This window comes from Miniopterus schreibersii (assembly GCF_964146895.1).
Source record: "Miniopterus schreibersii genome assembly, chromosome: 3".
In the NCBI taxonomy this organism is placed as follows: Eukaryota; Metazoa; Chordata; class Mammalia; order Chiroptera; family Miniopteridae; genus Miniopterus; species Miniopterus schreibersii.
The window spans coordinates 49,249,031-49,266,134 of NC_138103.1; the positions used below are offsets into that span (position 1 = coordinate 49,249,031).

Below are 17,104 nucleotides of genomic sequence, written 5' to 3' on the forward strand. Positions count from 1 at the left end.
TGTCAGAAAGGGAAGCTAAGAAGACAATTCCATTTATAATTGCATCAAAAAATACCCAAAACACTTAGGAATAAATTTAACCAAGGATGTAATAGTGCTGTACTTGGAAAATTAAAAGACAGTGAAGAAACAAACTGAAGAAGATACAAATAAGTGGAAGCATATTCTGTGTTCATGAATAGGAAGAACTAACATCATTAAAATGTCCATATTACCCAAAGCAATCTACAGATCCAACACAACTGCTATAAAAATACCAATGGCATATTTCACAGAACTAGAACAATCCAAAAATATATATGGAACCATAAGAAACCCCAAATAGCAACAGCAATCTTGAGAAAGAAGAACAAAGTTGGAGGAATCACGCTATCTGATATGAAGCTATACTACAAGGCAATAGTAATCAAAATAAGATGGTACTGGCATAAAAACAGACATATAGATCCATGGAACAGAAGAGAGAGCCCAGAAATAAACCTTTATGGTCAATTAATATTTGCCAACAGAAGCAAAAACATACAATGGGGTAATGACAGTCTATTCAATAAAAGGTCTTGGAAAAATTCGATAGATAAGTGCAAAAAAATGAAACTAGACCACCTTCTTACATCATACACAAGAATAAACTCAAAATGGATTAAAGACTTAAATGTTAAGTCTCGAAACCATAAAAGTCCTAGAAGAAAACATAGGCAATAAAATCTCAGACATTTTTCATAGCAATATTTTTTCTGACATATCTCCTCAGACAAGGGAAACAAAAGAAAAAATAAACAAATGGGACTACATCAAAGTAACAAGTTTTGTACAGCAAAGGAAACCATCAAAAAATGAAGACAACCCACTGAATGGGAGAACATATTTGCCAATGATACATCTCATAAGGGGTTAATACCTAAAGTTTTTAAAGAACTTATAAAACTCAACACCAAAAAATCCAATTAAAAAATAGGCAAAGGACCGAAATAGACATTTCTCCAAAGAGGACATACTATGGCCAATAGACATGAAAAAATGCTCAATGTCACTAATAATCAGAGAAATGCAAATTAAAATCACAATGAGATATCACCTCACACCTGTCAGAATGGCTATCATCAATAAATCAACAACAAACAAAATAAATAAATCAACAATCAACAATTGTTAGCGAGGATGTGGAGAAAAGGGAACCCTCATGCGCTGTTGGTGATTGGTGCAGCCATGGAGTTATCTCAAAAAATTAAAAATAGAACCGCCTTATGACCCAGCCATTTCACTCCTGGGAATTTATCCAAAGTAACCCAAAACACTAATTCAAAAGAATATATGCACTTCTATGTTCACTGCAGCATTATTTATAATGGCCAAGATTTGGAAGCAGCCCAAGTGTCCATCAGTAGATGAGTCGATAAAAAAGCCGTGGTACAAGAAGAAGGAAATTTTACCTTTTGTGTGACAGCATGGATAGACCTGGAGAGTATTACGCTAAGTGAAATAAGTCAGTCAGAGAAAGACAAGCACCATAGGATTTCACTTGTATATGAAACGTAATGAACGAAATAAACTAACAAACAACACAGAAACAGACTCAGATGTAGAGAACAGATTGACAGCTGTCAGAGGGGTGGGGGAGATGAGGGACTGGGTGTAAAAGGTGAAAGGAGTAAGCAAAAAACAAACAAAAACAAACTCATAGACCAAGACAACAGCATGGTAATCATTAGAGGGAAAGGAGGGGTGGAGGGAGACAGAAGAGGGTTTAGGGAGATAAATGGTGATGGAAGGAGACTTGATTTGGGGTTGTGAACACACAATGTAGTATACAGATGATGTATTATTGAATTGTACACCTGAAACCCATATAACTTTATTAAACAATGCCACCCTAATAAATTCAATGAAAAGAAAAACACTCCAAAAAAAGGCAGTATTAATTCAGACTACATAAATCTGAAAATAAGTCAAACAAAGAGGATTTTTGTGGAGGCTAATGAGTGCAAAGGGAAACACTTTTCTTGCTAATATGGAAAGATATGCATGACTGCCTTCCACAAATATCTTCAGACTGACTGTAACAGAAGAATGACCCCCTGCAAATCTGACTCTATTTGTTTCTAAACATGTACCAAATTTCCTAAATTCTTTAATTAATCAGGATCTCTTAATAGCACTGTTGCAAAGCAGAGGAACAGGAATTAAAATTTTATTAAAGGCATTGTGTGGAGAATCCCTCTAGAGATTTCTAAAACATTAGGAGTTTATATCAAAAAGGTAGGGGATCCTTTGTGTTGGTACTCTTTTTGTTAGTAATATTGTTTATTAATTTTTAAGTTATAAAATAATAAATGATCTCTAATGATAAAACATATATATACACACATATATATGTTCAGTATATATATGCCAAAAATCTATCATCCTCCATTGCTACCTCTCCAAGGAACCAGTATTTACAGCTTAATGTGCCTCCTTCTAACTTCCTTTATGCATGTACAAAAGTATATAACCAAAGAGACACACAAGTATATGGATTTTGCTATTATTTATTTTTATTAAGATGAGATCACGCTCCAAACATGACTTTGCAGTTTGCAGCTATCAATTAATACACAATGACAATACTTTTAGGGCAAGACATGCAGATCTAGCTCAGTTTTTCACTTATTACATAATATTCTATAGAATAATCTCCCAGTATTTTAAAGATATGAGTTGTTTTACTTTAAGATACAATTCCAGATAACTTTCCTAAAGAGTTTGTGGCAATGCACCCTCTCACCAACAATGTATGAGACTATCTTTTCATCCTTAAACGCTCTGTATATTATAGCTTTTTAAAATTTTTTGGCAAATTAATGGGTGAAAAAATATGGTATCTTTTTTTTCTTTAATTTTAATTTGTATGATTATTAACAGGGTTGAACTTTTTCATTCTGTTAATTTAACATTAATATTTTTCACCTGCCTTTTCTTTTGGGGTGCTTGTTTTCGCCTGGGGGACCTCTTTTTATACATGGTATATTAGCCCTTTTCCTGTCATGTGTTCTTGGTTATATAATTCTCATCTTTAAAAGTCGTGTGTGTGCATGTATATGTGTGTATACATATAAAATCTTTTTATCTTTCCAGTCTCTTCTATAGTTGGTGGTCTGTTCAGTTCTTAGGTCAATTAGGATAGCCAAGTGTTTTCTAGAAAATCACCCATCTCCTCAAGATTATAAAATTTATTGACATAGAGTTGCACACAACAGTGTCTAAAATTTTTTCTTTACACTTTCTAATGCTTAATAATGTACAATTTTAAAGAAATGGTTTCTTATTTTGTTTATACATTTTGTTTTTTAACCTATTAATTTCAGCTTTTATTTTTATTCTCCCTTTTCATTGACTTAATTGCTCTTTTCCTTATTTACTAAGTTGAATGTTTACATAAATTTACTTTTTAGCCCAGCCGGGCGTGGCTCAGCGGCTGACCATTGACCTAGGATCCAGGCGATCAGGGTTCGATTCCTGGTCAGGGCACATGCCCGGGTTGCGGGCTCGATCAATGACTCTCTCATCATTTTTGTTTCTATCTCTCTCTCCTTTCCTCTCTCTGAAGTCCATAAAGATATATTTTTTTAAAAAATTTACTTTTATTCTCGTTTTCATTAAGAAATAATTTTAGGTTGCCCGGCCGGGCGTGGCTCAGCGGTTGAGCGTCGACCTAGGATCCAGGCGATCAGGGTTCGATTCCTGGTCAGGGCACATGCCCGGGTTGTGGGCTTGATCAATGACTCTCTCATCATTGATGTTTCTGTCTCTCTCTCTCCCTCTCCTTTCCTCTCTCTGAAATCAATAAAGATATATTTTAAAAAAATAATTTTAGGCTATCAATTTTTCTCTGAGTACTGCTTTAGCTGGGTCTCGTGTTTTGTTAGAAAGTATCTTCCTTACCATTACTCTCTAAATAATTTATAATTTCAATTTTTATTTTTCTCCTTGTTTCAGAAGTTGTACAGAAGAATTATCCTTAATTTCTAAGTAGCTAAGTTTTCCATGACATCTCTTCATGGCCTATTTCTAGTTTTATTTGATTATTATTATCAGAGGATGAGAGCTATAAAACTCTATTGTAGTAAACTAAAGTTTCTTAATGTCTAGCTATGTAATTTTGATAAATGTTCTATATGCGTTCAAAAAGAATATATGTTCTTTTCGTAAAATTTTATATCCATATAGATACTAAATTATATTTACTCTGTGTTAAATATATATTAAATTATTCTGTTGATTGATATGTTCAAATGCTTTATTTATATACCTCCCTTTTGGAATCTATTTGATATACCAAATATCCACAATTATATTTTAACCACCTTCACTTTGAATTTTTGTTTCACATGTTTGGCAGAGAAAGAAACTGAAGCTCACTAAGGTTTAAGTATCTTGCCTAAGATTTTGTAGCCAGCAAGTGGCAGAACTAGAGTTCTGAACTGCTTTGTACCTATAATGACTGATAAGGGAAACGAGGGATGAGAGACAGGAGTGGGAAAAGACTGCAGGAAAACAAAGGCTTTGGAAGTTGCTATAAAGTTTTTGGTTTTAAATGGGGTATGGAAAGCTCTTAAAAGGGTATTTGCAGAAGGGTGATGTGATCTGAATTCTGTTCTCATTGGATCCCTGTGGCTGCTGCATGGAGCACAGGCTCTAGGGATGCAAGGAAGACCAGTTGGGAAAGCTACTGTAATAATTCAGGAAAGAGGATGGTGCTTGGGCCAGAGACGGAAAGATTAGTATGCTGAGAAAAGACTGGATTCTGGATATATTTGGAAGGTAGAAACAATAGGATTTGATGGCATATTGTTTATGGGGTATGAGAAAGAGTAGCCAAGAATCCCTCTAGTATATTTGGCCTAGAGGAACTATAACACGGGAATTACCACTTACTGAGATAGAGAAGTCTAAAATACAATATTCCAAATAAGAAAACTCTAGTTTATGACCATTTACTTATGAAAACCAAAGAGGTAACTAAGGAACACAGTGCTATTAACCTTTCATTGGTATTTTTATTCTCTATGTTCTATAAGTTCATGAGCAGCCAAAGGTTAAATCCATTTATTAGCGTAAATGGCATGTGCAATGGTTTCGATCAGGAATCAGGAATCAGGAAACTACAGCCTGTGGGTGGCTGCCTGTTTTAGTAAATGAAATTTTTTATTGGAACACAGCCAACTCATTCATTTACATACCGTCAATGGCTGCTTTCTAACTGCAGCAGTTACAACTGGGACCATATGGCTCTCAATCTAAAAATATTTACTATCTGACATTTTAAGAAATAATTTGCTAATCTCTGACTTAGATTTAGACAGGAACAATTTGAAATTGTGTTGAACTGAACCAGGTTGACTGCAAGGTTGTCTTTTAACAGCCAGATGATCAGGAATATCTTGCCAGAATTCATATTAGCAGCATTTCTCTCCGGATGGACATGAAAATGTAAGAAAAAAGTTATTCAAGGATTTAGAATGGAGCCAGTAATCTTTATTTTGGTTGTTGAACAAAAGGAAGCTTTTATTTTTATAATATATGTGTATTTTTACAATATATGTGTAATAAAAAATATATGTGTGTTTGTACATATCCCTCACATTTAAAGCCAAAAATACCATACACACATAAATATATATTTGGTAACATTCTCTGGGAAACACATAGGCCATTAACAGACCGGCAACACAGAATTATAAAATGAGCATGGGTTTCAGATTCAAATAAATCTGTATTTAAATCCATGTTCTTCTACTTACTGGGTATTTGGCTATAGGCAGATTATTTAATCTCCTTGAGTTTCAATTTCTTATAATAAATGGGGATAATAGTGCCTTGAACAGTTCTTATGAGAATTTTAATGAGTCAAGGCTTACAAAGTGCCTAATAAAGTAGTATTACATAATAAGCACTCATTAAGTATATTTTCTCCTTTAAAAACTTACTAGCAAAAATGAACAAACGAAAAAGAACTCTAAACCTCATTGAGAAAATAGGTGATCATAGGGGAGTCTCTTATAGAGTAGATACCTTTTCTAATATTCTCTTAAGTATCATATTAATTCAAAAATATCAAAAAATTGAAAATAAAAAATCATGTTTATGTTTCTTGTTTTTAATAAAGAAATGCAAAGGTCAATGTATAGTTGCAGCTCTGAATCCATATACGTGGTATGTTGAGACTAGTTCACAGAGGAAAACACTGTTCGTAGGTCAATCATATCTTCCCTAAGTGACTATTACATTGGTTTTAGTAAAAATAAAGAGGAAGTATCATAATTTAATCTTAAACAATTAGCAATAAACGACATGCAACTTTAATTTGCTGTTTATAAGCTCCATTTAACATTTTTTGTTTCCTATTTAACTTGTAGCACTGAGCCTCGCTGATGAAGCAAGGGGAGAATTATACAAATAAATACATGTTGAGAATTTGACATGCAGAATCTTAACTGATACTAACCCTGAGCTTTCAAATTTCAAAAACCAATTTAATGTGAGACAGATAAGTAAACAAAACAAGGGCCTGGTGACTATCTTTCTAATAATCAGCTTCTCCGTTGGTAAAATAGATAATATTACTTCCTCAGTTTGTGGAAAAGCCAGGGTATAGCATTTTAATTTCTTTTCTTGCTCTCTTTACAAACTTTAGAATTTTATCCACATTGCCTAAGTCTTTCTAAACAAAAAGCAAATGCTGGTCCAGATTTAGGATATTCCTCGATTTCCTCCTTTAATAGCAAGATCACTATGCCACTTTTATTTTATTTTTTTTTGTGAAGGGAGAAAAAACTAAGAATGGAGGAAAAAGAAACACTAAAAGACATGAGTCATGTTCGTTTTTAGATAATGATTTTAATGCACTCAATCTTCACCCAGGGTCTGTTTTTTTCTAAGCAACGGAAACTCACTGGTGCAGGACTGGCTACTGGAGCCACCGCTTCTGTTCTTCACACTCATGGCCTCATAGTTCTTAACACTTTCCAGCAGGTCCTCTCAACTGAATGGGCTTGTGTCAAAAGGCAAACCCACCTACCATGTTTGTCCTAGTGAACAGACTGAAGTAGATGAGGGTAAGGGTTTCAGAGGTGAGACAACCAGAGAAGAATGGATGGAATGTGGCCGCTGACCACACAAAAGTGATCAGGGGGATCCCTGGTACCTAAACTCTGGAGAAGGTGGGGATCTTCTCTGGGCATTCCCCAGCAATCACCCAGATGCTCTGGGAAGAGGCTGGATCCATTCTCTCTAATGAGTATAGCAGATAACCTACCACCAGAAGGCTACTGGTACCCACAGATTAATGTTCTCTCCTGACGTAATGAGGCTTGATCTGAAAGTGCAGCTAGCCCATGAGAGCAAACGGAGAAATGAGATGTTTCTCGGAGAAATGTCAGGTATCTGCCTTCCTCATTCTCGTACTCAAAAGAACACTCAGCACTTTTTAAAATGCAAATGTTATTATATACTCATAACTAAAGAAAAGGAGGCAAATAAATCAGAATCCTCAAAGAACTAAAAATTATTCTAGCAAAGCATCATTTTTCTGGAGTCCTCGCAAATTTTGTCCTGAATTTTAAGCACTGAGTGGGGATATTTTCCCCCCACAATGATTGAATTAAAATATGTAGATTTAACATATTATAATATCCGCAAATTCAGCCGAAAGCTGAACTTCTATTCAACTAAGTGACTAGACATGAAGAAGTCTAATTTAATCAGCATTCTTAACTTAAGGAAAATAAAGGCACCACAGCAATTCTGCACTTAACTTGTATATTACCTCTTTGATAAACATATCATGAGCAAATGCTGCTTATGAGTGATGTCATGAGTATGGCTTGATAGTTTAAAACTTACTTCTTAAACAGATGCTGTTAAACAACCCTGTAAGTGCTAGGTTCTTATTACATGATTATAGACACACTGAGGCAAGGGGAATCTCTTCCCTCTTCTGTTAGAAAATGAAAAAATTAAAATATATTAGTAAACACTTTCTAATTATTGTTCATTTTAAAAAAAAAAGCAAAGATAAACACCGTGGGAAACTTTCAAAAAATTTTGTAGGAGTATTTGTTCATTCTGCTTTTATTCCAGTGACTACATTCTTTCATATTATTTTTAAATAGGTGATAACTTAAGACTCTAATTTCAGGTTTTCAACTTGCTGCTCTGGGTTATCTGATGTGATCTTTAAACTCAGAATTGTTCCATTTCCTGGGGTTGCTGGCGATAGATATTTGTGCTCAAGAACACAGGGGAAGGCCGTTTTCTGATTTCAAAGCATGATATGTTAAAAAAAAAAAAAAAAAAGCATGATATGTGACTCTTCAAAAAACAAATAAAGAATGAAACAAGAATTTGCAAGAGGTCTGGAAAGGGAAAAGTGTATTCCTCCATAGTTTCCAAATTGCTCCCAAAATAAGAGAGGAAAATGACTACACTGACAACAGTCTAACACATCCTAAAGGGGGGAAAAAATCAATTACATGATTTCAAGTTATTACGTTCAAAGTAAATATTTAATTTTGTAAAATTTTATTATTTACAAATTAGTTTGCATTTATAAGTCCATAAGTAACAAATAAATAAAATGCTATATAAACCTAGGAGTTGAAGGGACTTACTTAGAAAAAGAGTAACTTTTTAAGAAGGTCAATGTACAAAGTCCTCAGCAAAGTGAAGACATCCAGGCTGATTTCAAATTGATATAAGAAAATTAGAGCCTCATACTGCTTTTGATAACTTCTTTTCTAAGCAGTATAAAAATATATAAGAACTTGTAGGAAAACATATCCATTCTCAGCGTTCCTTCATTCTCTGATCATAAGGGACATTTAATGGAAATAACTACCTAAAAATAAGCACACTGAAAGATTTACTTCCTCGATTACTTTATCCAGTTTCTCTTGCCCAGGTTTGTATTTTCTATGTTTCCTTCATTTGGCTACCTTTCCTCTCCTTCAGAATTATTACAATGTCTTACTTTCTCCATGAAGTCATTACTGAAGGCATAAGGGTTGGCAATTTCCTTCTCATCTGAAGGCTCATTCACATTTTCCTCAACACATGTAATAAAAATAATGAGTTCACATTTTCTGAGAACTCACCATGTGAAGGGCAATTGGAATAAGCAACTGGTCTTACCTTCCTTATTCCCCAGAATAATCCTGGACAGATACTACTATTATCCTGTCTATGGATGAGGGAGTAGGACTAGCTGGTTAACAAATATACCTGAGCCCTGGCTCAGCTGACTGGAGCTTTGTCCCATACGTCAAAAGGTTGTGGGTTCGAACACCAGTCAGGGCACATACCTAGGTTGCCAGTTCAATCCCAGGTCCGGGAGGGTACAGGAGCAACTGATGGATGTGTCTCTCTCTCCCCCTTCCTGTCTCTCTAAAATCAATAAAATCATATCCTCAGGTGAGGATTAAAAGGGAGGGAGGGAGGGAGGGAGGGAGGGAGGGAGGGAGGGAGGGAGGGAGGGAGGGAGGGAGGGAGGGAGGGAGGGAGGGAGGGAGGGAGATACCTGAGTTGACACATCCAGAACTGGGACAAGAATGCTGTCAGTCTGGCCCTACATTCTAACCCACTAGATGTGGCTTAGATTTCGACAATAAACCTTAAATAAAATCACTGTAATTATGCCTTATTTTATTTAAAAATCAACCCCTTATGGAATAGTTAACACTGATGATGACAACATCTTACCATGACCATGAACTTGCAGCTTATCAAATTGTTAGGTTTGTTGATAGGAGAGTTGGTGACAGTAAAAGCCCACAGGGTCCCCAGTGAGAAAGGGAATCAATCAAATGAGGAAGAAAAGAGCTGAAAGAAGAGTCTGGAGGTACCACCACTTCTAGGCTTTGCTGAATCTGAAGGCAGTGCCAGTAGACACCAGACTCTACCCTGGGCTACTTAAAAGCTGTTTAGTCTTCTCCCTAATCTTCCCAAAGCCTGAAAAAATGTTGATTAATGAGAAACTTACGAAAGAAGACAAAAATTATTTTTTTACATTTCAAGTCAGACAAGAAAAAGAAGGAGTTCACTTTTATTATGAAATTGATATTGCAATAGATAATACTTTGCCCAGGCTTTCTGGAGCTAGGTTAAAGGGGCTGATTTTTAAAGGCTGCTCTGAAGTCTATGGAACGGCAGAGTGAACTGCAGCGCAGAGGCCTGACATGACTGGATCTTCTTTGGTACGACACTAGTCTAGACTTGTGCTTCATCAACAATATGAGTTAGTTGTACTATCTGTATTATACATGAGGTTCTCTGTGCCTCTATTCTACATCTGCTGTTTCTCTATCCAAGGATACCTAACAACCTCAAGTTTTCCAAGGAAAGGACTGACATCAGGTTCATTGACGTATCTTTCATTCTTGCCAAAACTTAAGGTGCACTTTACTTAAAAATCTATTCACTGAATACATCTCTAATCAACTTGGTGTGCCTCAATAACCAACTCAAGTTTTGGCTCCTCAGTCCCTCCTTTCCATTTTGTTTCTTTTCTTAATCTTTTGCCAATACAAAGAAATAAAAAAATAAACATTTTAACTCCTCAATGCCTTCCTTGTTTTTATGATTTTTCTTATTCCTCTTTTTCTTATATAACTTTTAACTGTTCGTGTTCTTCGTATTATAGTCATTCTTGATTTCTTTTTCCCTTTATTTTTGTTCTTGATCATGCTATGCTCTTGATTTCTTTTTCTTTGGGCCTACTCTTCTGAATCCCTTCCATCTTTTGCTTCTTTCCTCTAGTATTTTTTTTCTTTTCCTTTCCTTGCCTTTTTATCTCCTTTCCTCTTAAGGATCTGTGTTAAGTTTAGTTTCAGCTGCATTTTTAAAAAGTAACACTTTCATGCCCCGGCAGGTGCCGCTCAGCTGGCGGGGCGTCGTCCCAAGTGCTGAAAGGAAGGAACACCCTCTTCATCAAAAGTACTCACTCAAGTACAGCTCCGAGTCTTCCTCACCAGGAACACTAAGTTCAGGAAGAAAGGGGTATGGGGTTTCTTTATCCGCCTCTTTCTGAGTATACTTAGTAGGAAATATAACTACCATTTCTCACAAAAGTTATAAGCTATATAACCTGTACGGCAGCCAGATCAAGTCAGTAAGTGCTTGTGGCATTCGGTCAATAGAGGCTGATCGGGATGTGGCAGGAACTTTCAACAGCCTGTTCTGAGATGATCAGACAGAACAAGTGAATCACTTATCCAGTTAGGCAGTTAGAGTCACAAGTCAAAGAAAACTCCACTAAACCTGGTTGAAACAAGAAAGGCTAACATAATCAAAAACTCCCTAAGGAACAATGCCACAGAAAAACCTATATTCTTTCATTCTCTCTGCATTGCCTTCTATGGTATCAGTTTTATTCTAGCCATGGCTCCCCTAGTGAACTCAGCCAATCCTAGGACTACATGCCATTGGCTCACATGCAACAGACAAATGGGTTCCCAGCAAAATTCCTAAGATTTAATTGGACAAGTCTTGGTCATACAGCTTCTTCTGAAGCAATCACTGTGAAAGGGAAGGTAGGATGCCATGATCTGCTAATCCTAGTTCAAGTGCTCCACCTCTGGGTCCTGGATAGACAACTCATGTGAACCACATGGTCTCAAGAGAAGGAGCACCAAAGAATTATATGTTGGGAAGGGAACCAGCACATCTCTACTGCTTGAGGCAAAGCTGAATGCAGACAGTACAAAATAACTATAAGCCTGCAATTTACTAAGTATATATTCTTTTTCCATGGAGTTATTTGGTAATTATAGGATTATGAAAATGAGTAAACACATTTTATTTTATGGAAATAGTGCTCCTCTACATTCTTTCACAATGAATTCCTCCAGGAACTCTTTCTGAGACTACTGACCTCAACACAGTTACTTATTATTATTGTTAAATAATTTAAATGTTCTTACTGTAAAATAATGAGAAGAAAAAAATAACAGAACCACAACAAATGACTACTTTAGAAAATAATGATATTCTTGCGGGGGGGAAAAGTGCTAAAGATCACTCAGTGAATTTTTTTAAAAAGAAGTAATATAAAGACAGTTAAGCAAATATAGGAGAAAAATCGCTTTTAAAAGTGAGAAGAGACAAGAAGCTCATTTCATAAGTAAGCAACTGTCATTCTCTTCTATTCTCAATCTCAATACCCCTCTTCTAACTAAATATTAAATAAAGACCTTATGGAATTAAAGGCCAGGGCATTAACAACTGAACATACAGTAGAGTCATCTGCCTGGTCATTTGAGGATGGGCAGGGGTTGGGGGCTGAGGGTAACTTTCACAGTAGTAAAAGTAGTTAATTATAGGTAGATCATACACAGGTATTCAAATAAATGAATGTCAATCTTTAGTCCCCGCCAAAGAGGACTATGTATATTTTCTAGAGCTTCTGAATGTCAGTTTTAAAGGAATTCTCACCAGTAAGTACAATACTTTTATTTTCCCAGTGCTTAAAAAAAAGAAAGAAAAGAAAAATAGAATGTTATCTGCAACAGTGAGTCATCAGCCACTGCAGTTCTACAACACCCAGGTCTCTCTCTGTTGCGGCAGCCCTTAGAAAGGAGAGGACTATCATCTTTTAATGACACACATAAATCCCTGCACTGCCTGGTTGCAAAGCATAATTAATTCTGGCCTTTTTATCCTTAATGAAACACCTTAAACACAGGAGAGAAGTGAATTTGAGCTTCTTGTGCACACCTAAAACAGGGAAAGCCCTAGCAACAACCTAGTTCTACTAAAAATGCTCTATATTTCATGCTTACATGTGCTCTGCAATCATTTCTTCAAGATATATCTTATAACAAGCAAATTGTGCTAAAGAACACTTGCAATCCACCACCTGTATGAACAGTTCTCTTAACTTTTAAAAGTGTGAAATATTTTGTTTTTCAAATTCCATGAGTAAACACATGGTTTTGTCTCTCAACTTGTGGCTGCGACTGAAGGGTATTTAAACAAAGTAATCTCTGAGATGTAGCTGCTCAATATCATTTCCTTTTATTAGAATAATTTTTCGTATTTTAATATATACTTACATGTTGCAGTACAGAGGCTATTACTCCGGTTGAGAATTTCAAAACATAAATTTTCAAGGTTCCATTTCAAAACACAACTAACACTATGAGTAAAATTTTTGGAAAAAAAACCCCACACACATTTACCTTGAAAGATTTACTTTTCTTCATAATATTCAATTATTCTAGCCCTGAGGAGTTTTGAAAGCAAATTTCTATTTTTAAAGAAGTGACTACTGCTGTTAAGTGCAGTTTCTTTGCTTTAATTATAAACTGTGCATGGAACAAGTAAACGATGAACTAGAGAATCCCTCTCACCTGTTTAGGTGTAACCCCAGGCATTCGAATATCCAATGCAAAATCAGATGAATCGATAGGAGTCACTGGTCGGGTGGTACCAAGACATTCACTGGAAAATGGTCTGGTAGTTTCCTTAAACCTTAAAAAATAAAAGATAATTTCAATATCCTTGAACACAATGGAATCTTAACTTGACGTGAGAAGCAAAAAACACAGAGATTCTATGACTGTAAGATGAAAGATTATTGATTTAGACCCAATGAAAGATGCGATAACTACATAATATTCTAAAACATTCTCAGAATTGCGCTTTATAGTCCATGAGCAATATATGCCTAACTTGTAAACAAAACATAATTAAAGCAAACAGCAGGTTACATTTAAAACTCAATTCAATAAAAACCTGTCAAAATATTTGTTTCTAGTTAATGAAAACACAGTATTAATAAGTTAGAAATTATCACAGTCCTGACACTGTTTTCTAATGGAAGAAATATTATTAACTATAACCTATTAAAATTTTTGTAACTATTTTACGAGAGCCTAGTGTTACTAGTCGGAAACAAAACCCAACAATAATATGCTAGGAGGGAGAGTCGGGGGGCGGGGAGGGGGGGAAGGCTCCGACGCGCATTACGAATGTACAAGTGCGTAAGTGTTCACCGTGGTAGCTGTGAGGCATATGTACAGAGCTCAGTGTCTCCCCTGAGCTGCCGGCCCCGCGATGCGCTTCCCCCGCTCCCTACACTGAGACGTTATTCTTCCCGCTATTTCAACACAAGAAGGCATCCCCGTCGACGCGCCCGTATGCAGTCTCTGAAATACCTCCCCAAGAGGGAGCGACCTGGATTGGGAATCACAACTTCTAATAGAAGTTTCGGAAGCCAGTGCAGCCTGGCGACACCGCGGGGCTCTCCGGCGAGGGGCACTTCGCAAGAAGTTGCGGTGCTCAAGCCCCCGTGGCTGGGCGAGCGGAGCCGCCGGCCGCCGCCTCGGCCGCTCGGTGCGTAAAAGTGCGCGCGGCTTCCAACCCGCGCCCAGAAGCCGCCCGGACAGCGGGCCGCCCGCTCGCAAGACGCACGCACGCTCACCTCCTCTTGAAGACGAAACAGCTGCTGTGACAAACGAGGAGCAGCGCCAGCAGGCTCCGCACGCCGGCCATGGCCACGGCGCTGGGCTCCGCGGGGAGAGGGCCGGGCTGCGCGGGCGGGGGCGCGGGGGCGCGCGGGCGGGCGGCGGGGCGCCGGCAGGGCAGCCGCTACTTCACGGCCGGGGCGCGGCGGGCGTCCTGCGGCGGCCGCACACCATCGGCGGGCGGGAGCGGCGAGCGGGACGGCGAGGCGCCTGGCTCCCCAGCGTCCAGCGGACGGCCGCGCGAAGGCGGTACTTTTGTCCGGGCGGCGAGCGGAAGCTTCCTCCCGGCAGCGCTGGGGGGCGGGTGCCGGCGCCCGGCTAGACGCGCGGGTGCCTTATCGCTGCGCAGCCACGGCGACTGCGAGGGCTATCGCAGAAGCCCGCGTCAGTCATCGTTCAGAACCTGCAAAAATAGAAGCAGATAATGGATGACTAACACATTACAGCATTTGTCCTCAGCAAATCCCCGCGGAGCTTCTTTAATACATTCGTAGTTTCGGAAGCTTGAGCCCAAGCCTGGGGAAAATGCTGGTCAGTTGATCTCGCTCCCCTGCACCAGCCCCCAAGATTTCACAGCCCCCCCCCAGCCCGTTTTGCTCTTTCTCCCTACCCCACGCCCACTCTCCTATTTCCCCCCTACTGCTTCCCCTCTTTCCCTTCTTATCCACCCCACTCTAGGTATTTCTTCTCCTTACTATATCATTCCCTTCTATCATCAAAATTTCACTTAATACTCTGCTGGATATAAACAAACTTATTCACACAGATGACAGATTAAGGGCGAGAGAAAAGGGGGGGGGCTAAGAGAATCAGAGACAAAGCACTTGGATGCAACAATAATCAGATAGAAACAGATCTGGAGAACAAAGGCATGTTTATGTATATGCACCACAGAGCTACAGATCTAAGGAGAAAGAATACCCCCTGCCAAGAAGGCTCACCACCTTTCAAAACCAACCAAAAGTCTACAGTTAACATGATATACTAACCAGGCAATCGCCTATTTAATAATTCTGCATCTAATATACAAAGTAATCATTACTTAAAACGCATGCCTCCCAAAACACCCGGAATAAAGTTTGGAAATTTACAATGCAAAGCATTTAGAAACAGCAGGGAGAATCTCAGCTGGCCCCCAAATGAATTTAAATACAAAGGGTATGATCAAGAGCTTAACATTAGTATGAAAGAGAGGCCTAGTGCAACATCTCAACATTTTATGAAGAGACTCAACCAGGCTAAATTTTAAAACATGCATGTTTTGACTTTACTTTTGTCCTGAACATACTTCAGACTATGTGTAAAGTTTCTAAATTGTAGTCAGAAGGCGTTGTTTTCAAATCTATCCTTCCCAATATAAAAACACCTCCAAAGAAAAAGATTTCTTAAATAATTTTCATCACTGATTATAAACTTAGTTTGGGAAACCTCAAATCCAATGGCCAGATAAATAACAGTGAAAACCAAAAATCAGTAAGATCATAAAAGAGTGCTCCACAATAATACATTAGCCTCTAAATTATCCTCTGGAAATTGCAAGATAGTGAAGCTTATCTAAAAAACAAACAAATGATAAAACCCCAAAACTAAAACAAAAAAGCATGAACTACAATTAAACCTGACGACTTCACTGAGGTCAAAGCTTTCTAGAAGATCACCAATATAAATAAAACATGATAGCATATACAACCAATCCAAAGATGCTTGGGGCTCAGCAGCACCCAAGGACCACAGCTAATTTACATAAGCAATGACATTTTTAAAAGACTGATGATATTTGTTTGAACTTTCAGCAACAAAAAACTTCAGCTTTGTCCCAGTCCCTGGGTAAAGGAAAGAACTCCTTATGGGGGAATAGAAACAATTGGCCTGAAGGCTATGCTATTGCCTTTGCTAGCAACAAAGTATAATCCTGTCTGATGACAACACTTAACATTCCCTGAAGTTCTTGTTTTTAAAATATATGTGGAGAAGGGATAATATTTTATTATTTCATGCAGAACAGGATTCAAGGACAGTCCTTCCAGTTGGCAGAGAGATTCGGTATTACACAAACACTTGAAAACAAATTTAGCACTAAAATTCTTTTATAGGAACAGATCCTAAGTACTAGCCTTTGGAAAAAAATTCCACTTATCTCCTTGATTGATTTTATTACCTTTGATGTACCTAAACCACCCACTAAAAGAAAAGGGAACTGAAGTTTTGGGTGGAAGCAAAGCTGATATTTAGACATGAACTAAACACAAGGTCTTATAGGAACGAAAGCCAATTACACTTCTTGGTACTTGATGCCTTGTAAACGAGAGACGGAATACAAATCATCAGCTAAAAAAAATCATGTCTAACCATTTCATTTGTTATTTTGTAATTTCTGATAATTTTGGAATATATATTTTTTTAAATGTAGTATTCTGATTTAGGATTTTAAAAATTCAAATATATTTCTTTGAGATAATTTATTCCCTCATTAAAGCCCATACATAATTCCATATTCTGTACATAATATTGTAATATGTTGGGGTTTTAAAAAAACAAATAAAACTAAAAGAGAATACAGCCTATTACAGGAGATGAGGACTTGACTAAATTAATATAAGGTATGT

The 17,104-nt window shown here is 37.5% G+C and overlaps 1 protein-coding gene across 13 annotated transcripts in view; it reads right to left on the bottom strand.

Moving 5' to 3' along the window:
• Nucleotides 1–17,104, bottom strand: part of PAM (peptidylglycine alpha-amidating monooxygenase) — a 262,191-nt gene that overhangs the window by 132,688 nt on the left and 112,399 nt on the right. For 5 of the 13 annotated variants that reach the window (XM_081132109.1, XM_081132114.1, XM_081132121.1 and 2 more), the window contains 2 exons: nucleotides 14,456–14,901; nucleotides 13,383–13,503 (listed from right to left, as the gene is read on the bottom strand). In XM_081132109.1, the coding sequence (XP_080988235.1) occupies nucleotides 13,383–13,503; nucleotides 14,456–14,526 (192 nt within the window). In that variant the 5' untranslated portion in view covers nucleotides 14,527–14,901. Of the gene's footprint in view, nucleotides 1–13,382; nucleotides 13,504–14,455; nucleotides 14,902–17,104 lie in introns of those variants that run through there. The other 8 variants (XM_081132118.1, XM_081132117.1, XM_081132112.1 and 5 more) reach the window with 6 other exon arrangements.